General features: G+C 37.6%; 1 protein-coding gene across 4 annotated transcripts in view; it reads right to left on the bottom strand.

The window, feature by feature from the left end:
- Positions 1-23,362, bottom strand: part of APAF1 (apoptotic peptidase activating factor 1) — a 93,326-nt gene that overhangs the window by 65,982 nt on the left and 3,982 nt on the right. For all 4 annotated transcript variants that reach the window (XR_007154005.1, XM_047866966.1, XM_047866964.1 and 1 more), the window contains exons 2-10: positions 23,117-23,291; positions 22,732-22,924; positions 21,876-22,073; positions 8,701-8,884; positions 5,726-5,838; positions 5,496-5,627; positions 2,569-2,807; positions 1,996-2,163; positions 1,151-1,282 (exon numbers count right to left, since the gene is read on the bottom strand). Coding sequence is in view for 3 of the 4 variants with exons in the window: in XM_047866966.1 (XP_047722922.1) it covers positions 1,151-1,282; positions 1,996-2,163; positions 2,569-2,807; positions 5,496-5,627; positions 5,726-5,838; positions 8,701-8,884; positions 21,876-22,073; positions 22,732-22,924; positions 23,117-23,254 (1,497 nt within the window). In the remaining variant the exon portion in view is untranslated. The remainder of the gene's footprint in view (positions 1-1,150; positions 1,283-1,995; positions 2,164-2,568; positions 2,808-5,495; positions 5,628-5,725; positions 5,839-8,700; positions 8,885-21,875; positions 22,074-22,731; positions 22,925-23,116; positions 23,292-23,362) is intronic.

Below are 23,362 nucleotides of genomic sequence, written 5' to 3'. Positions count from 1 at the left end.
CAAATTTAAAAAGATGCACTGACCCAATAATCCCACTTCAAAAAAATTTTTGAAGGAAATAACGTAGGTACAAAGACAAGCAAGATTGTTCATTAAAGCATCATAAAGGCAAAAATCTGAAAACCTAAATGTGCAACAATTAAAGCAAATTTGGCACAGATATTTATCAGAATATCTTCATTCCAATGCAGATTATTAAATGTAAACTGTATTTTGCTAGGTGAAAAAAAACAGGGTACAACAATACACCCTTTTTTTAACCAAGAGATAACATACCTAAGCATAGACAAATTACTCAAAGTACATACAGTTTTCCAAAATGTTAACATTTTGAATTAGTTGAAGTAATGACTTCAAATATCATCTATGTGGTGATAACACCCAAATGTTATCCATAATGTTATGGATACTGTAATTAAGTTATATTAAAATTATGTTAATCTATAATTTTTCCCCAGAAATTCATATTCATATATCCAACTACATATTCATTATTTCCAGTCAGATGTCTTAAAAGTATAAGATGCAGTATATTCAAAATGAGTTCCTAACACTCCCTTCACCCCCTGACAGACATCCGAATCTCAGTTCATATCAACTCCATTCTTTCTGTTGTACAAGTCTGGAGTAATCTTATAATACACACCAATTCCATCAACAAATCATGATGATTCTGTACCATCACTTTCTCTTTCCATGTTTTCTTTCTCTGAGCACTTACTACTCCCAAAATAGCATAAATTTATTTGTCCACTATTGGTCTCCCTAGAAAATGTAAACTCAACGAGAGCAGGGACTTTGTGCCTATGGTATATCCTCACAATGAAAAACAATACCAGTACCTAACAGGCACTCAATAAATATTTGCTGAATGAATGAATACACTTTCCCATTCTTCATTCCTCTCAAAGTTTAAAATCCATACTGCCCAAAAAAGATAGCTACTGGTAAGAAAAGAGTGAATTTTTAGGTGGTTCATTTACTAGATTTACTAAGGTACCTTTTTAAATCACTGTAGGTAAAAAGAGTAACAAAAACAAAAATACTTACATAGACTTTAATCTTATTTTTACAGGTAAAAGAAAATTCTAAACATAGGATGAAATACAAGTGAGATAAAAAATAGTAATTTTTAAGTGGGTCATCTTACTTTGTGCATGTTAGCACTAGCCATGTGGTAAGCCAGAAAATTGTACCAATACATGCAGTCCTCCTGATCTGGTGAAAGAGTATGTGGCTGGTGATGTCTCTGGAACTGAGTGATTAACTTCTTATGTAGATCCTGAAACACAAATGAAACATTTTAGAGGACAGAAACAATTTCATAACCTAAGTATCACTATAGCTTACAAAGCTATTTAAAAATGTGCAGAGAATCAACCAAGAAAATACTTAATTACAAAAGGAAAAGATAGTAGCTTTACACTGGAGAAACTAGCAGGTACCACTTTAACCAAGTGATCAACATTAACATCACTGACAATAAGACATATCGACTTCCTAATATGATGCACTGAAGACACAACATAACTTTAGTGGTATTCTTGACAAAAAAATATAACCTAAATATAGTCAGGAGAAACAATCAGACAAACCAAACTAAGAGACTCTATACAAAATAACTGAGTAGTACTCTTCAAAAGTGACCATGAAAGATAAAGAAAGCCAAGAAATTTTCATAGATTTGAGGAAACCAGGGAAACATGACAATTATTATGCAATATGGGGTCTTGATCTGAACCACAAGAAGGGCATTAGTGGGAAAGCTGGTGAAATCCAAATAAAATCTGTAGGTTAGCTAACAATATTCTGTGATTGTTAATTTTTTGGTTTTGATAACTTTATTATAGTTACATAAGATGTTAACACTGGGGGAAGCTAGATGAAGGTACATGCATAAAACTCTCTTTAACCCTAAAGATAGTTTTGCAACTTCTATAACCCTAAAATTTCAAAGTTAAAAATTAAAAAAAAAATGCACAGAGATGCAAGTACCTGAAGCTGGTTGCGATTCTTTTCTATAAGGAAATCTACTTGAAGATCATGTAAATAATAACAAAATGATTTTCCATTCCGATCACAGAATAAGAGAGACTTATTAACAAACTCCTGCAGTATGTCTTCAACTTCTTCGGTTTCCATGTCCCAGAGAATACATAACACCTGGGAATCATTTTAAGCATTTAATGTATCACAAAAATACAATTACCAGGATTACAGATAAGATGTTAACACACATAAACATACACACAAATCATATCATAAAGCCCTCATAAAGCATCTCAATTTCATATGAAGAAGCTCAACTATTTGTCAAGATAGAAAAGAGAGATAACAAAGTCAGATGCTTCTCCAGCTTCACTAGAACTTAGAAATAGGAAACTAATCTGAGTTCAACACCAAGCTCTTGATGGAGACTAAGAACAGTAGGATTTTTACATCCCCCACACCTCCTCAGTGACATGGGTCTTAACCTTCCAGTATCCTCTATAACAACATCCTTGGTACTATATCAAAAGTTCCATGTCAAAAATATCCAATGATGAGGATTGCTGGTCCTTCTATTACCTTTGTAGGCACCTTAACATCCTTCTGAAGGATGGAAAGATCTGTATAATAATCTTTGATGTCCTCTCTGAGCATTTCAACGCTTATAGACATGGCTTCATCCAGAGCCTCATAATCATAAAATGAAGATTTCCTTATTCTCTTAAATTGCTTATTCTGAAGTTGCCTAAGGTAGTAATCCCAACGGTTGGGAAAATCACGTAAAAGTGCACCAATCAAAGACACTACAAGAGGAGAACCTAAAAATAAAACAAAACAAAAAACAAAGTCACTGGGTTAATACTGTGTCATTTCAAAATTACCACTAAGAGTCACATTATTCTTAAAAAACAATTTCTGCTGCATGTTACCCAAACCCTTAAAATATTTATAAAACTTGGATTCACTTTATGTATTTATTCTAAAGAAGGCATTAGAAATAAGAAATATTTCCTTTAAGGATATCCATCACAGCATTATTTATTTTTTTTTTATTTTTCTAATGTTTATTTTTGAGAGAGAGACAGAGTGTGAGCAGGAGGGGGGCGGGGGGACGGCAGAGACAGAAGAAGACGCAGAACTCAAAGCAAGCTCCAGGCTCCTCGCTGTCAACACAGAGCCCGATGCAAAGGCTTTGAACTCACAAACCATGAGATCATGACCTGAGCTGAAGTTGGACACTTAACCAACTGAGCCACCCAGGTGTCCCTCAACACAACATTATTTAAAATAGTGAAAAATCTGGGGCGCCTGGGTGACTCAGTCGGTTAAACTCACGGTTTGTGAGTTTGGGTCTCGCATCAGGCTCTGTGCTAACAGCTCAGGGCCTAGAGCCTGCTTCTGATTCTGTGTCTCCCTCCCCTCAGCTCCTCCCCTACTCACACTCTATCTCTCTCTCAAAAACAAAGATTTAAAAAACAATTTTTTTAATACTGAAAAATCTTTTTTTTTTTTAATTTTTTTTTTTCAACGTTATTTTTTTGGGGACAGAGAGAGACAGAGCATGAACGGGGGAGGGGCAGAGAGAGAGGGAGACACAGAATCGGAAACAGGCTCCAGGCTCTGAGCCATCAGCCCAGAGCCCGACGCGGGGCTCGAACTCATGGACCGCGAGATCGTGACCTGAGCTGAAGTCGGACGCTTAACTGACTGCGCCACCCAGGTGCCCCAGAAATCTTTTTTTTTTTAATGTATTTATTTATTTGTGGGGGGCAAGGAGGAAGAGAATCCCAAGAAGGCTCCCTCCGCACTATCAGTGCATGCAGCAGATGTGGGACTTGAACTCCCAAACCATGAGATAAAGACCTGAGCCGAAATCAAGAGTTGGTCACCTACCCAAATGAGCCACCCAGGTGCCCCTGAAATAGTGAAAAATCTTAAACAACAATAGAGAAATGACTGAATAAATTGAAGTTATCACAATATTATGCCACTAATAACTTTTTTCAAAACATACTTAATGACATAATATTCAAGATTTGTTATATGAAAAAAGACAAGATTCAAATTATGTATACCATTGTAACCTGAATATTTTTTTCAAAGTTTTATATGTCCTAAAAGACTGAAATACTCTCGTGATGATAATAATTATTAGGTTTATGGATAATTTCTCTTTTTTCTTTATCATTTCACACATCTTTTAAATGTTTCAAAATAGGGGCGCCTGGATGGCTCAGTTGGCTGAGCGTCCGACTTGGGCTCAGATCATGATCTTGCAGCTTGTGAGTTCAAGCCCCGCATCAGGCTCTGTGCTGACAGCTCAGAGCCTGGAGCGTGCTTCGGATTCTGTGTCTCCCTCTCTCTCTGCCCCTCCCCTGTTCATGCTCTGTCTCTCTCTGTCTCAAAAATAAATAAATGTTAAAAAAAAAAAAATTTTTTTTTTAATTTTTTTTTAAGTCTTGAAAAAAATTTTAAAAATAATAAATGTTTCAAAATGGACAAACATCACCTTCACAATTAGAATACAAATGAAGTATTCTTTTCTAAGATATTTTTTAAAAGTCAATTAGCGCAGGGGCACCTGGGTGACTCAGTCGGTTGAGCGCCCAACTTCGGCTCAGGTCATGATCTCACAGCTCGTTGAGTTCGAGCCCCGCATCAGGCTCTGTGCTGACAGCTTGGAGCCTGCAGCCTGCTTAGGATTCTGTGTCTCCCTCTCTCTCTGCCCCTCCCCTGCTCATGCTCTGTCTCTCTCAAAAATAAATAAACATTCAAAAAAAAAATTTTTTTAAGTCGATTAGCTCAAAACGAACTATGGCAGAATGAAAAAACAAGGTCTGCTGAAGCATTAACAACAGTGGAAGAAATAATCTTAAGAACTGATAGGACTATTTAAAATTTTAAATTTCTGTATGTCAAATAAAATACTACAAATGAAATTAAAAAGCAGACAAAAAACTGGGGAAACTATTTACAAAAAATGGCAAAGAGCTAATAGCTTCAATAGAGTGCCAAAAGTCAATTAAAAATCTGCTATCACAAAGAAAAGTGAGTCAAGGATAATTTCTTAAAATGCAAATAAATAGTCAATAAACAAGTAAAAAGTTTAACTTCACTTAACTTCATAAAAAATGCAAATTAAGAGAACACCATGTTACATACAAAATTAGAATACTATTTTTATAAAATCAACCAAAAAAAATTAAAACTCTGATTCTCATATTTTTTTATTCTTTGACAAAAGTCATGTCTTTATCTAACGTCTCCCACTAACATATCATGGGTGTTCATTAAATATTATTTTAATGAATAAATGAATACCAAAATATTATTATCTATTTAGGGTATCAAAGAAAAACCTAAAATACTCTAGGTTCTAGAATACAAAATTCTAGTAAAGTTTCTGGATGTTCATGTGCTAAACTGTCATACTTAGTAGCTTAATTTACAAAAGGATAAAATTAGTATCTCTATAACCCTCTCATACACAAAATAAATAACCATACCTTTACATTCTTTTATAATACTGTGAGCTTGTTCTGGCAAATCTGCTTTCTTCATATTAACAAAAAGGGATAAAATTTCAAGTCCTTTTTCTTTTCCTAAGCCACTCTCCACAGAGACTACATATTTAGGACCTGTAACAAAATCACACGATATAAGTAATTTGGTTAAAATATATATAAATCTAATTGAAGTAAAACATAAAGGTAGTAAAAAGCATATTAACCCTTACCCATTACTGAATCTGTAACACTCTTGTCTCTGGTTGTAATAAGAATCTGACACTGATTGTCAAAAGCTTTTAATACCCAAGGATCCCAAACATCATCCAAGATCAACAGAGACCTAATTTTAAAAAAACAAAAACTTGTATTAAGTCACTAATGACATTTATTTAAAGCTTCCTTCTAATGTCTTTTAAAATTTACAAAATAAAAGATATGTATTTCATGGCTCTTCCCCTTTGCTATATTCGTTTCACAATATACTGATACAAATAAGGAAAAAAAATTAGACTTTCCTCTCTTCCAACCCAAAACAATGAATGCATTTTATTATTTTCTTAAGTTTACTTAATTTATTTTGAGAGAGAGAGAGAGAGTGTGTGTGCGCAGGAGAGAAGGAGAGGCAGAGAGAGGGAGAGAATCCCAAGCAGGCCCCACACTGGCAGGCTCAGTCTCATGAACTGTGAGATCATGACCTGAGCCAAAATCAAGAGTTGGAAACTTAACTGAGCCATGCAGGCACCCCAATGAATGTATATTAAAGTTAAGAAACCTATAAAAACAGAACCGTGTAGGCATTAAAAAGTGGTTACCAAGTGCCTTAAAAGAAGTTTCCAAGTAATGAGGTTTTTCTTTTTAATGTTTTTTTATTTATTTTTGAGACAGAGAGAGACAGAGCATGAACGGGGGAGGGTCAGAGAGAGGAAACACAGAATCTGAAACAGGCTCCAGGCTCTGAGCTGTCAGCACAGAGCCCGACGCGGGGCTCGAACTCACGGGCCGCGAGATCGTGACCTGAGCTGAAGTCAGCCGCTCAACCGACTGAGCCACCCAGGCGCCCCAGTAATGGGGTTTTTCTAATTTAGTCTTTAAGTACCAAAACCAAATGAGAAATGAGCTCAAGGTTAGCATTAGAATCAATCATGTAACAATGACCATTTTATCCTTTTTTTTTACCTACAAAACTAGCAATTTCATATGTTCTAACATAATGCACTAGCAAGAATATTACCTTTCATTTGGTACACTAGTGGGGGTCTTTTCCATCTATAAGTCAGTTTGTTTATTCCTAATGAACCTCTGTGCCAATTCTTAATTGGTTTCTCCAAAAACTTTTTTGAACTCAGCAGAACATACAGAGAAAAAAATACAACTAAAAGCTGATAGGGTAATTATACACTAGCATTTTTATACTAATGGCACATCACTTCTGTGCATTACAAAAAAAGACTCTGGGTACACACACAGCCTGGCAAATTGCCAAAGCATAAACCACAATGATGTTGATAAACAAAACGAATGACAGGGTGCCTGGGTGTCTCAGTCAGTTAAGCATCCTACACTTGATTTCAGCTTAGACCATGATCTCTCAGTTGGTGAGACTGAGCCTCATGTCAGTCTCTGCACTCACAGCGCAGATCCTGCTTGGGATTCTCTCTCTCTCTGCCCCTCCCCCACTCATACATATCCACACACACACTTTCTAAAAATTAAATTAAAAAATAAATTTTAAAACAATTTAAAAAATAAAACAAAATGAATGACTTTATAAGCCATGGCCTGATACATGTGTTAGCATTTACAGTATTCCTAAACAGAAATCACTTTTACTTTCATAGGGAAGGGAAGCAGGACTAGGGAGAAGTTACTACACAAGAAAAGAGTATTAGTTAGTGGTCTCAATCCCATTTCCTCCAGGAAAATAGATACCAGTGACTATCAAGGGAAGGGGGCAATAACAGAGGGATCTGGAAGAGAAAGAAGCCAGAGAGAAGGGAGCTTGTCCTCTGTATTATGCATCCATTAAGAATCAACTACGAGGCTTTTCCCAAATTACTACTCTCACTCAATATTCTGATATTAATCCCCTTACCAATTTAAGAATCACTGCCATACTCACCACTGTTACATATGAAAGTGTACTGCATCATCAGCTACACTGCAGCATTAAAAAAAAGTTCAGCGCCATTACCTAATTCTCACCCAATTTACTGCTGAACTCTCAAGGAAGGCTTTATTCATCATTGTACTTGCAACACTTGACCCAGAACCTGGCAGAACACTCAATGTTGGTTAAATGAACCAATGAAAGAATGGTTGTTAGATCACGGAAATCAAAGTGATGACTGAATCCCAGCTGGTTAACTATTGATGATTATATTAACATAAGCAGCAACCAAGCTATTGTCTCCCTTCTGGCTAATGAAAATTGCAAAACAGTTGATAACAGCGCCTGGCACATAATTATAATCTTATTTATTGAATGAATTATTTAAATAAACAAACAAAACACACTCTTGAAGTACATGAAAGTAGAAAAGTTAGATATACATATATCCAAAAATTAATACAACACAACAGAAGGGTCCCATTAAATAAATAACCCTTTTACCAGGTGCCTATATTTATTCAGTCTCTTGTTCAATGTCATCCATCAGAAACAACAGATTCAGGAGCACCTGGGTAGCTCAGCTGGTTAAGCTTCTGACTCTTGATTTCAGCTCAGGTCATGATGTCATAGTCATGAGATCAAGCCCTGCATCTGGCTCTGTGCTGGGTGTGGAGCCTGCTTGGGATTCTCTCTCTCTTTCTCTCCCTCCCCCTCTCTTTGCCCCTCCCCTGCTGGCACACACACTGGTGCACACATATGCTCGCTCTCTAAAAATAAACATAAAAAAAGAATGGATTCAAGGTAAGAAGCTTGCATTTTCTAGCAAAGATCACTAACCAACTCACCTTCTTAAGAAATACTTCTTGAGCACCCCAGTGGTAGATAAGAGACATAGTAGGTAGAATGCAAAGAAAAGTAGCAATTTTTGCCCAGTGGCAGCCACCTTTGTTTTAATACAAGACAAAGAACAGCAGAAAAGCAACGGTTCATTCTTAGATCTCTACTGAAGAGCAAGAAAAGGGTATGATGTTCTCAAACTGTCAGCAGTTAAGTCTCATTGGGACTTCATACATTAAATTTGTCTATCTGTACCGTGGGTGTTTACGCAGCATCAGAATGCGAAGGCGGTCTTTAGCCTCTTCAATATTGAGTGGAAGCCTCTGGGAGAAACTCTCATCCTGATCCAACCGTGCGCAAAGATTCTGCAGTTTCATCAGAAGCCCAGACTTGTCTTGTTTCCCAACTGAAACCCAGTGCACACCCCCTGGAAAACAACCTAGGAAAATAAATAATAATAATAAACTTAAGGCCTTTGAACAGGTGTCCTCCTTTGAAAGATTTTGGTGATTAGATTTGCTCCAATTTCAACCTCATCCTATCTTTAATTTCTCTTGATTCAGTGTACACATTTCGCTTGTAGAGTACTGTCAAGCTTTATAACCTGAATCTAAGAAGAGCTGAAGATGTGAAGAAACTGAAGTATGAAATAAATCTGTTTATCAGTAAAATCTTACCAAACTAAAATTTAGTTTTTGTCCTATGTCATCAATGATCACTGTAAAACATAATTTATCAAACTCAGTACTTTTGACATTTTGGGCCAGATAATTCTTTATTGTAAGGAACTTTCCTGGGCATTGTAGGATGTTTAACAGTCTCCCTGGCCTCTACCCACTATATGCTAGTAGCATTCCTCCTCCCTGATTATGACAACCAAAGATATCTCCAAACATTGTCAAATGTCCCCCTGGGGGCAAAATTGCCTCTGACTGAGAACCACAGATATCCAGGAACACATAACTCACTCATTATGGTTCTCGTATAGAAACTTAAAGTAAGAAGTTAGGTTCAAGTCTGGCTCTACTGCTTACTAGCTATGCTATCTTTAGCAAATCACTTAACCTCACTTTCATTTGTTATACTGACGTATACTAAGGTATTATTTACCTTACCCATTTCAGAGTTACACTGAGAAATTAATAACATGTAAATTTACTATGGTGTTAACTGTAAGGTATTATAACAGACAGGATTACTAGTGATATGGATCTGAGAGCACCCTGCAAATATTAAGCTTTGAAGTAGTAGGCACCATATAAGAATGGAAATTATTATTACTGTTACTTTCAACTGTTAACATCATTATCATTGTTAATTAAGCCACAGTATATCTTACAATACATATTTTTACTTACATAGGTATCAGGAGCCAAAAATCTTAAGCCTTCATAGACTATACTTAATCAGCTCCGTGTATAGATTAAAAAAAAAAAAAAAATGCAAGAAGGGTTCCTATGTGTAAAATATGGTGAGCAGTAGCATTAGACCATACCAGTGGCATTAACCATAAAGATTTATATTAGGTAATCATAAGTAGTATAAGAAAATACAAAAAATAGATAAAGATTAATAAGTTATAACATACCAAAGGGCAATTTTTGTTTACTGGTGTTTACAAATAATTAAGTACAAAAATCACTATTATAAAACCTTAACCATCCAAAAGAAAGATCTGTATAAATGCAAAGACCTACTTATGACAGATATTCTAAGGGTTCTACATATTAATCTATTTTTAATCCACATTGTAAACTATCAGGAAGACACTTATCTTCCCCATTTTATAGATAAGGAAACTGAGGTATAGGAAGATTGAGTAGTTTGTCCAAAGTCACACAGGTTAATAAAGTAGAGCTGGGATTCAAACCTCCAGCACCACTGCTCATTCTAAACTATTCCACCTCCTCAAGGATATTTACTGCAGCACTATTTTCAACAGAAAAAAGCTGGAAACAACCTGCAATGTCCACCCTAACCACCTCTTCCCAAGCCTGAGGCAGGACCAACTGAGGAAAGAGAAAACCTTACATATAAATGAAGTTTGGAATATTAAATAGGCCTTGACATTTTAATTATTGAAATTAGATTGCTGGAATGCAAACTGGTGCAGCCACTATGGAAAACAGTATGGAGATTCCTCAAAAAGTTAAAAACAGAACTATCCCATGGTCCAGCAATGGCACTGAGTATTTACCCAAAAAATACAGAAACACTAATTCAAAGGGATACATAGCAGCATTATCTACAGTACCCAAATTATGGAAGCAGCTCAAGTACCCATCGATTAATGAATGGATAAAGATGTATATATACACAATGGAATATTATTCAACCACAAAAAAAGAATGAAATCTTGGCATATGCAATGACACGGATGAAGCTAGAGAGTATAATGCTAAGAGAAATAAATCAGAGAAAAACAAATACCATAGGATTTCACTCATGTGGAATTTAAGAAACAAAACAAATGAGCACAGGGAAAAAGAGAGATAAACCAAGAAACAGATTCTTAACTATAGAGAACAAACTGATGGTTACCAGAGGAGAGGTGGGAGGGGGGATGGGTTAAATAGGTGATGGGATTTGTTTGGGATGATGTATGGAACTGTTGAATCACTATACTGCATACCTGAAATAAATATAACCTTGTAAAGAATAAAGTTACAGTTACATCAAAAAAAATTTTTAAAAAGTACACTTGTGATGAGCACCAGATGATGCAGAATTGTTGAATAGCTGTATCATATACCTGAAACTAATCCAACACTGTATGCTACCTAACTGGAATTAAAATAAAAACTTAAAAAAAATTAGATTGTTTTTAAAATTTGAAGTGACCTGGGGACTCTGAACCTGTACAAGGTGAGGGAAAGAATCAGTCCCAGGGAAGTTTTGAACAGGCAACACGGGAAAAAAGTTGTTTTTTGATTACACCCTATAAACTTCAATGCAATAATTACACATCCACTAACTAAACCTAGCAAAATTGCCAAGGTTTATGGTCATAAATTTACACTGGAACTAAGTTGGGTGATTTTCTTCAGCAAAGAGGAAGGAAATTATGGTCTGGATGAAGCAATGTGGAATAAGCAAGTAACTGTCTGGATGAAGCAATGGGGAGTAAGCAATTAGATCCCATCTCCTAGCAGAGAAGAAGCAATCAGCTTTTACCCAAGTAAGGAGAAACTAAAGAGCCAAGAGCATGTGCTGTGAAGCAACTGAATAATGGGCAATAAAAACCTAGGTCTGAGCCTAGGAGGGTGCTAATGGGATAAATAGTGAGGATATTATGGAATCAAAAAGAAATAAGTCTTGATAGATCAGAAAACTGTAGTAGTGAACTTGAAGAATAGATGGAGGTGGGCAAAGGGTAGAACAGGTTTAACGTTGAGATTTCAAAAGCAGTATCATTTCCGGTATTGGCAAGGACAAGGGTCCAGTCTGTGATCAAAGAAGCAAATGGCTAAAGGAAAATAAAGACAATGGTCACTGCAGATAAAGAAATCAAGAAACTGAGAGGCCAAGGTTTTGGATGACTCATCTATATAAATGTCAACTGATCTTACTAAGAGTGTCAACAGAAGAAGAGCTTAAATTTATAATTAAGAACTCCAATCATCAATGAATGAGAACAATATCATAACTGGGAAGGATCAGAGAAGTGAACTTCAAAGGACAAAGACTTTAGCTGGAAAAGGGAGTATTAATGGTCTGGATGAGGCAACAGAAAGCAAGGACAACATCAAACACTTCCTAGTGCTTAAGTATATAGGGTGTAAAGGGAAAAAAGTTGCCAAACCATGGAAGGTAGCTATGGAGAATGTGGTATTGGGGGGGGTGGGGGGGGGGAGCAGTGGGGGAATGCCCAATTTTAGATAAGGCAAGGAAATAAACATTCTCAGAACAGGTTGATAAGATAGAAGAGTTTCCTGATCACAGAGGAGAAAACCTAGGGGATAAGACAGAAAAGCTTGGGAATGAGAGGAGGAAACCTAGATCAGAATTGGCAATGTACTAACTAGTAACCGCATGAGAATCTAAAAGATAACAAATGACCGGGAGATAGAGAATTCTGCAGGGAACTAGGGTAAAGACAGTGCTGTGAAGCACGGTTTGATTATCAGTGAAAGCTTCTGCAAGCTCCCTTAGACTTCCCTCAGTATAAGTCTACATTTATGAAATAGTAAATCCCTGAGGTTTCCCTTAGTGTTACAGCTGCATTCTGTGTGTGCACAGGTTTGTAAATGTACAGGAAAAAAGTTTTGGAAAACTTCACTGTAAACTGTTAACCACAATTACCTCTGCTAAAGGATTTAGAATTTAGGAGAAAGGAAAAAAAAGCAAGTGAAAAGAATTTTTACTCCTTTTTAAATGAAAATACTACTTTTGTAACTTTTTTAAAGATTTTATTTGTAAGTAATCTCTACACCCCATGTGGGGCTCAAACTTACAACCCCAAGATCAAGCATTACATGCTCTACTGACTGAGCCAGCCAGGCACCCCTACTTTTGTAACATTTAAAACAGATTTTAAACTACCTGTTGCTCCTAAGGTTTTATGTTTTGTTTTGTTTAATGTGTGCATTCCATTTAAAATTTCTTAAAAATCGAGGCACCTGAGTGGTTTAGTTGGTTCAGCAGCTGACTCTTTATTTCAGCTCAGGCCATGATCTCAAAGTCCACACTGTCAGCACACAGCCTACTTGGGATTCATTCATTCTCTCTCTCTCTCTCTCCCCCCGCACCCCCTGCCCCACACGTTGTGTGCATGCACACTCTCCCTCTCTCTCTCTCTCTCTCTCAGAATAAAGAACTTAGGGGGGAAAAAAAGTCATCCCAGAGTAAAAGACAATGGAAAGTGTCCAGATTGAACTAGCTAATAAATTCCTCAGATTTAAATTTAAGTACCTATTACCTAGACCAAAGGTCTTTCTCTCCTAAAGACAAATACCATATGATATCACGTAAACGTAGAATCTAAAAAACAAATAAACAAACAAAAAGCATAAACAGACCCATAAATACAGAGAACAAACTCATAGAAGGGAGGGGAGTGGAGACACTGGGCAAAATGGATGAAGGGGAGTGGGAGGTACAGGCTTCCAGTTATGGAATGAAAAGTCAAGGAGATGAAAGGTACAGCATAGGGAATACAGGGAATGGTATTATAATAGCACTGTATGGTGACAGATGGTAGCTATACTTGGGGTTATAGATAATGTGTAGAGTCCTCAAATCACTATGTTGTATACCTGAACCTAATGTAACATTGTGTCAACTATACTTCAATTAAAAACAAAGTTTTTAAAAAATAAAGGCACAATATGTTCAAAAGCAAAAAAAAAAAAAAAATCTTTCTCTCCTAAATTTAAAACAAAAACATTAGGGCATTAGAAACATATCCAAGGGGCCCCTGGCTGGCTTAGTCGGTAGAACATGTGACTCTTGATCTCAGGGTCATGAGTTCAAGCCCCATGCTGGGTACAGAGTTTAATTAAAAAGAGAGAGAGAGAGAGAAGGAGGCTTAAAAAAAAAAAAAAAAAAAAGAAACACATACAAGAAAAAATAAAACACTGCTAGCTTTATAAAGAAAAACAAAGAGACCAGATGACCAACTCATCTGCAAATCTCCTACCATCACAGTATAACAGTATTAATTCCACATTTCAGAAAAAATGCAAACATCTTGACTATGGGCACAAGAGGGAGCAAGTCAGCCTTGAATGAGGCTTACACCTGTAATTCATTCAGGGGAACTTATTCACAAAAACACTGCCTTTAATCAGAGAAAAGTAACCCCATCCTACTTTCACATGTGATTTGTCCTGGTAGCAATCAAAAATCTAATAGCATCAAAGAAATCTTAGGAAGGACAGAACGAATAGTAGACAGCCTCCAGATAAAGCTTCCATGCTTTAAAAACTCAGCATATATACACAGCGATATCAATGGTTTATAAACATGTTAACTCCTCCAGGCACCTGGGTAGCTCGGTAGGTTAAACGTCTGATTCTTGATTTCAGCTCAGGTCATGATCTCACAGTTTGTGAGTTCAAGCACCACAGAGTCTGCTTGGGATTCTCTCTCTCCCCCTCTCTCTGTTCCTTGCTCTATCACATATGCTCTCTCTACCTCTCTCTCTCAAAATAAATAAATAAACATTTAAAAAAAAAAAAGGGGGCACCTGGGTGGCTCAGTCGGTTGGGCGTCCGACTTCAACTCAGGTCATGATCTCACAGCTTGTGAGTTCAAGCCCTGCATTGGGCTCTGTGCTGACAGCTCAGAGCCTGAAGCCTGCTTTGGATTCTGTGTCTCCCTCACTCTCTGCCCCTTCCCAGCTCATACTTTGTCCCCCTCCCTCTCCCTCTCTCTCTCTCTCAAAAATAAACACTTAAAAAAAATTTTTAAAAACACCTGTGAACTCCTATTTTCCTACCCACACCCAAAATAAATAAAGGGTTGAACATTCGAAAGGAAACTGGGTTACTCGGGGCACCTTGGGTGGTTCAGTCAGTTAACCAACTGACTCTTGATTTTGGCTCAGGTCATGATCTCACAGTGGGTGAGTTTAAGCCCCCTGTCAGCTCTGTACTGACAGTGCAGGGGCCTGCTTGGGATTCTCCCTCTCTCTCCCTCTCCCTCTCTCTCCTCTCTTGTCTCTCTCTCTTTCCCTCCCCTACTCAAGCTCTCCCAAAATAAATAAACTTTAAAAAAAAGGAAATTGGGTTACCTAAAAATGTATAGGCATAAATAGTTAAGAATCTAATATTCTTTATTAATTTTAATAATTTCTTTCAACACCACCCTAAGACAACAAAAATTCTATAAGAACCAGTTTTTTTTTTTAATTTTTTAATGTTTGTTTATTTTGTGACAGAGAGAGAGCATGAGCAAGCATGACCAGGTGAGGGGCAGAGAGGGAGACACAGAATCCAAAGCAGGCTCCCAACTCTGAGCTGTCAGCACAGAGCCCGACATGGGGCTCAAACCCATGAACTGTGAGATCATGACCTGAGCCAAAGTCGGACACTTAGCCAACTGAGCCACCCAGGTGCCCCCAGAACCACAGTGTTAATAAAGTTTGTAAACCTTACAGCTATCGACACTTACAAAAGAAAAAAAAAAAAGGTTTCATACTACAATTAAATGGCAAAAATCCAAGATTCCTATATTTTAGAATGGAAATGAACTCCAGTGACTAAAATTTATCTTCAGTAAAGTATCTACTCTTGAATTAGTGGATATATTAAAGCAGACTCCAAAAACATTAATGAACTAAATCTGAATAATACCGTATTAGAAGTACTTAAGCAAAATTCAAGAAGCACAAATTAGAAGACACAAAAATTCATTAATTTGACTATATCAGAATTAAAGATTTCTGTTAAAGACATCCAGGGCAAAGTTAATACAGACAAATAAAAAGAAGATATTTACATAATCTAAAACCAACAGCATCAAATATCTAGAATATAAAAGAAACTCCTAGAGAGCAAAGAGAAAAAGAAATCTCAATGGAAAAACAGACAAATGAGACAAAATTAAAAAAAGGAAACCCAAAAAGCTAAAAAGCTTCCTTAGAAATAGTCAAACTCAAGTTATCAGAGAAATGCAAATTAAAAGATTATACTTGCTGACCTAGCAAAAAATTATAAATCTAGAGGATACCTAGTGTCAATAAGGAAGTGAGATTATAGGATCCCTCATACACTACTGGTGGGAACATACAGATTGGAGGGCAATCAAATCTGATGTCACCATTTTCTATAATTTAGTGATTCTGCTCCTAGATACATACACTCAAAAAATTTTCACTTCTGTAAAAGTTCAACCCAGCTTTAGCGGGGCTGCAAAGAGTTGGAGACCATCTATGTATCTATTAACTAGGGGAATAAACAATAAAATGTGCTAGATGCACCCCATGTAGGATAGCAATCAGGTGTAACAAATAAGATATATACCCTGCAACAAAGATAAATCTTAAAAACAATGTCGAGAGGTAAGAAATAGAATAATTAACGCTATAACATTTACGCCAATTTAAAATACCTGCCTACAAACAACACATTTTACAAGAAAACATACATTACAAATATGCTTACAAAGAACATACATTAAATACACTGGAAGGATCACCTATGGGGAGGTGTGATCACCTATGGGGAGGTGATACAGTGATCAATATATTTGGTCTTCATCACTGTTCCTGGCACATAGCTGTAAAACCCTTGTAATTTCCCAAATAAGAGCCATAGGGACACCTTTTATAATATTTAGTTTTGTTCCCAGTTCCTGAAATAATGCCAGAGGTATAAAAGTGAAAATTATTCATATAAGACACTTTCTTTTTTTTTTTTTTTCAATGTTTATTTATTTTTGGGACAGAGAGAGACAGAGCATGAACGGGCGAGGGGCAGAGAGAGAGGGAGACACAGAAACGGAAACAGGCTCCAGGCTCTGAGCCATCAGCCCAGAGCCCGACGCGGGGCTCGAACTCACGGACCGCGAGATCGTGACCTGGCTGAAGTCGGACGCTTAACCGACTGCGCCACCCAGGCGCCCCAAGACACTTTCAACCACACCTGAGTTTGTTAATAAAATTACTTTCGAAAAGGCTCAATATAATGGAAAAATGGGGACTGCTGCCAGGGAACCAACCATATAGAGGGTTGGAACTTCCAGCCCCATGCCCCAGATCTTCCAGACCTCTAGAGAGGGAAGAGAGGCTGGAAATTGAACTCAATCACTAATGGCCAATGATTTAATCACCTTCATTTTAATGAAGCCTCCCCAAAGGGGGGTATAGACAGCCTGTGCAATGAAGGTGTAGACAGAGTGGTATACTAGAGTTGTCAGGGAAGCTCAACACCCCTTCCCACATACCTTGCCCCTACTGCATCTCTTCCATCTGGCGGTTCCTCTCTTGTATGCTTTTATAATAAACAAGTAATCTAGTACATAAAATGTTTTCCTTTGAAGCTACACTAGGGACACCTGGGTGGCTCAGTCGGTTAAGCATCCAACTTCAGCTCAGGTCATGATCTCACGGTTCATGGGTTTGAGCCTCGCGTGGGACTCTGTGCTGACAGCTCAGAGCTGGAGCCTACTTCAGATCTGTGTCACCCTCTCTCTCTCTCTCAGAAATAAATAAACATTAAAAATATATATATATTGAAAGTCACTCTAGCAAATTAAATCCAAGAGGGAAAGTCCAATCTATAGCCATTTGGTCAGATGCACAGCTAACAACCTGGACTTGTGATTAGCATCTGAAGGATGGGAGGGATGGCAGGAGGGCAGTCTTGCAAGATTAAGCCCTTAACCTGTGGGATCTGCCACTATCTCCAGGTACATAGTGTCAGAATTGAGTTAAACTGTAGAACACCCAGCTGGTCTTAAAGAATTACTGTGGAGATGAAACAGAAGAGGAGACACAATGGAAAAGTGTGTATTAAAGGAATGGATGGAAAATGAGAATGGGAATTTTTTTTTTAATATATGAAATTTATTGTCAAATTGGTTTCCATACAACACCCAGGGCTCATCCCAAAAGATGCCCTCTTCAATGCCCATCACCTACCCTTCCCTCCCTCCCACCCCCCCACCAACCCTCAGTTTGTTCTCAGTTTTTAAGAGTCTCTTATGCTTTGGCTCTCTCCCACTCTAACCTTTTTTTTTTTTTCCCTTCCCCTCCCCCATGGGTTTCTGTTAAGTTTCTCAGGATCCACCTAAGAGTGAACACATATGGTATCTGTATTTCTCTGTATGGCTTATTTCACCTAGCATCACACTCTCCAGTTCCAACCACGGTGCTACAAAGGGCCATATTTCATTCTTTCTCATTGCCACATAGTACTCCATTGTGTATATAAACCACAATTTCTTTATCGAGAATGGGAAATTTTTAAAAGAAAACAAACATAATATCTAAGAGCTAAGTCTTATACCAAAAAAAAAAGAAAGAAAAAGAAAATAAAGAAAAGAAAAAGCTAAGTCTTACACAGACCCAATATGAAAACAGGTGTGAACTAAACAATGATTAATTCAATCCTCTATACATTAACATGAAATCTCAAAAAAGTATATGAAAGATATTAACTACATTATATACTGGACTATTGCCAGTATCTTTGACATTTTCTCAAAACAAGGTGGTTAAAACTCTGAGACCACAATTTATACCATCTGATTCCTGGGTAATTAATTCCATAAGTTATTGGTCAATTTTAACCCCTAAAATTGAAAATTCACTTCAGTAATCTAGAGTGATTTAAACTGAGTTGAGCGGCATACTTCTAACCTTTAAATTAGTAAGCTATAAATATGTTTTTAAAGGAAATTCATCATAATATTGTAAGGAAAATGCATTTCTTCACACTAAAAGAACTTAAACCAATTTTTACTCTGAAATACCCTTAGTGATCAACTTTGCAGTAGAGTGAGCGAATGAATAAATAAGTATTCAAATAAAACCTTAGCCATAAGACTTGGATGGAACTGAATCCCACAAACTTCTCTCTAATGACAACAGGGAAAAACCAAGGAATTGGGCATTTTTCTAACAAAAGAAGATCAATACTGCTGACAAGGGCTGTGAAGTATACACCAAAGCAGGGTGAGTACAACAGATGTGCCCTAGCCTTCATCTGTCTAAATCTTTTTTCTTTTTTTTAATTTTTTTTAACGTTTTATTTATTTTTGAGACAGAGAGAGACAGAGCATGAACGGGGGAGGGGCAGAGAGAGAGGGAGACACAGAATCAGAAGCAGGCTCCAGGCTCTGAGCCATCAGCCCAGAGCCCGATGCGGGGGTCGAACTCACGGACCGTGAGATCGTGACCTGAGCCGAAGTCGGATGCCCAACCGACTGAGCCACCCAGGTGCCCCTGTCTAAATCTCTTAAACGCTTACTATTTATTCCATCATTAATTTTGTCATCTCATCATAAACTCTTTTAACTGCTTATTATGTATTATAAACAAAAAAGTTATTAACAACTAGAAGTCAAGAACCATCTTTAAATTCCACTTGAAGTCACTAATGAATGAAGGCAACCAAAGACTGATGGAGCTGTCTAACTATGAATACCTTGAGAACCCACCAGATTCATTAAGGTCAGCAGTACACCTGCGACATGTCCTAAACACTCTTCTGCACAGTATGCCCTTCCCCAGTCTATTCAATACCTTCACTACTCTCCCAACCCTACCTAGTCTACCTAGCAAACTTCTATTATTCCTCCAAACTCCAGCTAAAATGTCATGTCATTAGAGGAGCCTGTCCTGTTCATCCTCTTCCCCCAGAGAGATAATACTTCCTTCCTTTGTTCTAACTTTGTACCACATACTTGTTTCTACTGCTCCGTTTGTCACATATAACTTGTTTACGTGTCTGTCTCCCCTACTTGACTGTGAATAAATTTCTTAGATGCACAGACTGGACCTTCCTTTTTTCCAAGCTCCATAGTAGGCTCTCAAACATTTGCTGAATACATGAATACCTGAAGCAAGAAGTCAGTCACTAGATGTCAAATGAATCTATAAAGCCTATCCACAGGGGTGCCTCGCTGGCTCAGTGAGTCGAGCATGGGACTCTTGTATTTATTTTATTTTTGAGAGAGACAGAGTGTGAGTGGGGGAGGGCAGAGAGGGAGACACAGAATCCAAAGCAGGCCCCAGTCACTGAGCTGTCAGCACAGAGCCTGATGCAGGGCCCAAACTTGTGACCAGTGAGATCGTGACCTGAGCCAAAGTTGGACGCCCAACTGACTGAGTCACCCAGGTGCCCCATGGGACTCTTGATCTCAAGGTTGTGAGTTCAAGCCCCACACTGAGTGTAGTGATTTCTTAAAAAAAAAAAAAAACCTGGGGCGCCTGGGTGGCGCAGTCGGTTAAGCGTCCGACTTCAGCCAGGTCACGATCTCGCGGTCCGTGAGTTCGAGCCCCGCGTCGGGCTCTGGGCTGATGGCTCAGAGCCTGGAGCCTGTTTCCGATTCTGTGTCTCCCTCTCTCTCTGCCCCTCCCCCGTTCATGCTCTGTCTCTCTCTGTCCCAAAAATAAATAAAAAACGTTGAAAAAAAATTAGAAAAAAAAAAAAAACCTAGGGGTGCCTGGTGGCTCAGTCAGTGAAGCATCTGACATCAGCTTAGGTCACGATCTCATGGTTTATGAATTCAAGCCCCACATGAGGCTCTCTTGCTTTCAGCACGGAACCTGCTTCAGATCCTCTGTCTCCCTCTCTCTCAAAAATAAATAACATTTTTAAAAATTAAAAAAAAAAGCAAATTAAAAAAAAGGCCTATCTGCAAAAACCCATTGGTTGCCATAGACAATTCCCATTTTTTTCTTTTTCTTGGGGATTACATATAAAATAGACAAGTTACTAAAAATTTTTTTCTTAAGAGAAGCCAGGATTTTTTTTCCCCCTCAAGATTTTTTAAGTAATCTCTATATCGAAAATCCAATATAGGATTCAAACTCCCAACCCTGAGATCTAGAGTTGCATGCTCTACTGACTAAGCCAGCCAGGCGCCCCTAAAGATTTTTAAAGATAGACCACTGATAGAAGTAATTACAGAAATGGAACTAATAGTTTAGTATAGGATGCCAAATACATGGGAGAATCACCACTAGGAGAATCATTAATGGAAATGAGTTTCCAAAACTCTCCTTCTCTATAGCACTCAAGTGACAGGAACGTGTAAGTCCAATACTGCTTAAAAGACAGGGATATAAAGTGGACAACCTTTCAAAATCCTTTTTCAACTCTACAAGCCCCTCAATTATTAAGATACAAGGGAACTAGATTCAATCCAGTAATAATAAGTGCCATCTAATAATGAATTTATTAGACTGGTTAGCCAAGCCTCTTTGGCTGGCTATTGGAGAATATTGGCCTGGAATTGGAGAATAACAGCTTCTCCAAGATGTTCACATCCTAACCTACAGAACTTGTAATCATAGTACCTTAAATGGCAAAAAAGGACTTTGCAGATGCAATTAAATTAAGGAATTGGGGATGATATTATTCTGGATCATCCAAGGGCCCCTAGAAGAGGGAGGCAAAAAGGTGAGTCAGAGAAAGAGAGGCAGTGACAGAAGCAAAGATCATAAAGAGAGAAAAAGATCTGAAGATGTTATGTACCACCAGCTTTGAAAATGGAAGAAGGAACCATGAGTCCAGGCCATCTCTAGAAGCTGGAAAATGCAAGGGAAAGGATTTTCCCTAGAGCCTCCAAAAGAAACTCAGCCCTGCTTGACACCATGACTTTAGCCCAGTAAGAACGACTTTAGACTTCTCACTTCCAGAACTGTACAATAATAAATTTGTGTTGTTTTATGCCACCAAAGTTCTCGTTATTTGCTACAGCAGCAACAGGAAACTAATACCATGCTTCCTTAGCCAGCAACACATGGTAATCAAACTTACCATCTAAGAAAGAATGATCTCGAACAGTTTCTGCAGCTAAAACAGACTTCCCACAACCTGCCATTCCGTATATGATGACCCATCCTGGTTCACCATTTAGTTTGAAGAGGTTCTGCTGAATTGAGTTCACCAGTTTCTTCCTAGTAACAAAGACCACCGGCCTCTGTGGCACTCCACCTTCACAAAGGACTGTCCTTACTGAAATCCAAAACAAAACAAGTATGAATGAACAGAACTTTGAAATGGTTACTCAGGTCATACCATAAAAGCCAAAGGAAGCAAGGCTGGGGCTTTAACCTCAGAACTTCCAAGAGAAGATGTGATTAGCATACTAACCTCAATGTTCTGATTTCTCAGAACATAACAAAAACAAACATAGGCCTTTCAAGATGACTACAGATAATGGAAAGCTCCATCTGCATCTGCCCTTATACACCCTATTCCTCCTTAACTCTCCAATCTCTTTTCCTCATATTAAAGACTGGAAAGGATGGTGTAAAGGAATATGGAGTTCCTTTCAAGAACATAGATTTCTAAAGATTCTTATTCTTTCCTATGCATGAGCTCAATAAACACAGAACTGGAGAAGAGCTTAAATAAAAGCCTAAAAATTGTCTTTTTAATCCCTAAAAATGTGTATTGTTCCCTCAGCAGTAGACAGCTCCCTGGGCAAGAGGAAAATGTGAGTAAACATAGGTACAAGTAAATATATTTAAATTGGAAAACCTAACTATAATTTTTTCACATGCATTTTCAGTGAACCAGTCTCTTCAACAGACTCCATTTAAAATACGATAAAACTGCAGCAATGTAGCACTGTCATAGCAACGTGATATAAGATATAATGAATACAAACCATATGAAGTTATTCCACCAACTGAATCTTTGCCACCATTCGAAGAAGAGATGACAGGAATGCCACCATGAAGAAGGCCAGCAAGATCTTTATACCCTTCATGTATTAGAGCATTGTAGAATGATATGTAGGAATAATTATCTTTTTTAAGTATCATTTTAATTAGGAGAGCTGCTCGTTGCTGCTGAGTGGGCTAAAAAAAATAAGTAGTTTAGTATACTACAAAGAGTATGTTTGCAACATAAATTAGTGGAGACCAGTGCAAGTTCTGAAATAAATTTAAGAAAACCTTTTAAAGTCATCAAATAATTATAAAAAACATTTTAAATAAAAATTGGAAAGAAAAAAAAAACTTTATAGCAAAGACTGCTTCAGAGGGCTTTACCTCATTTTTTACTTTTTCCTCCTCTGATACTGTTAAAACTCCATCATTAATCATACAATCCATGATGTAGGACGTTTTAATGTCCTTTTCCAGGGCTTCTCTATGTTGAAGCAAACAGTTTCGAGCTTTTGCATCCATCCTCTCTCAAATTTTTCTCTAAGCTGTCAACCATCAGCTATGGACAAAACATCAAAATTTTTGTCAGGTCAATAAAGATATGAAAAGATGTACAACATTACTGGTAAT

The sequence above is a fragment of the Prionailurus viverrinus genome, chromosome B4, assembly GCF_022837055.1.
Source record: "Prionailurus viverrinus isolate Anna chromosome B4, UM_Priviv_1.0, whole genome shotgun sequence".
NCBI lineage: Eukaryota > Metazoa > Chordata > Mammalia > Carnivora > Felidae > Prionailurus > Prionailurus viverrinus.
The sequence above is the reverse complement of the archived record's forward strand: the minus strand, read 5'-3'. Positions and strand labels throughout refer to the sequence as shown.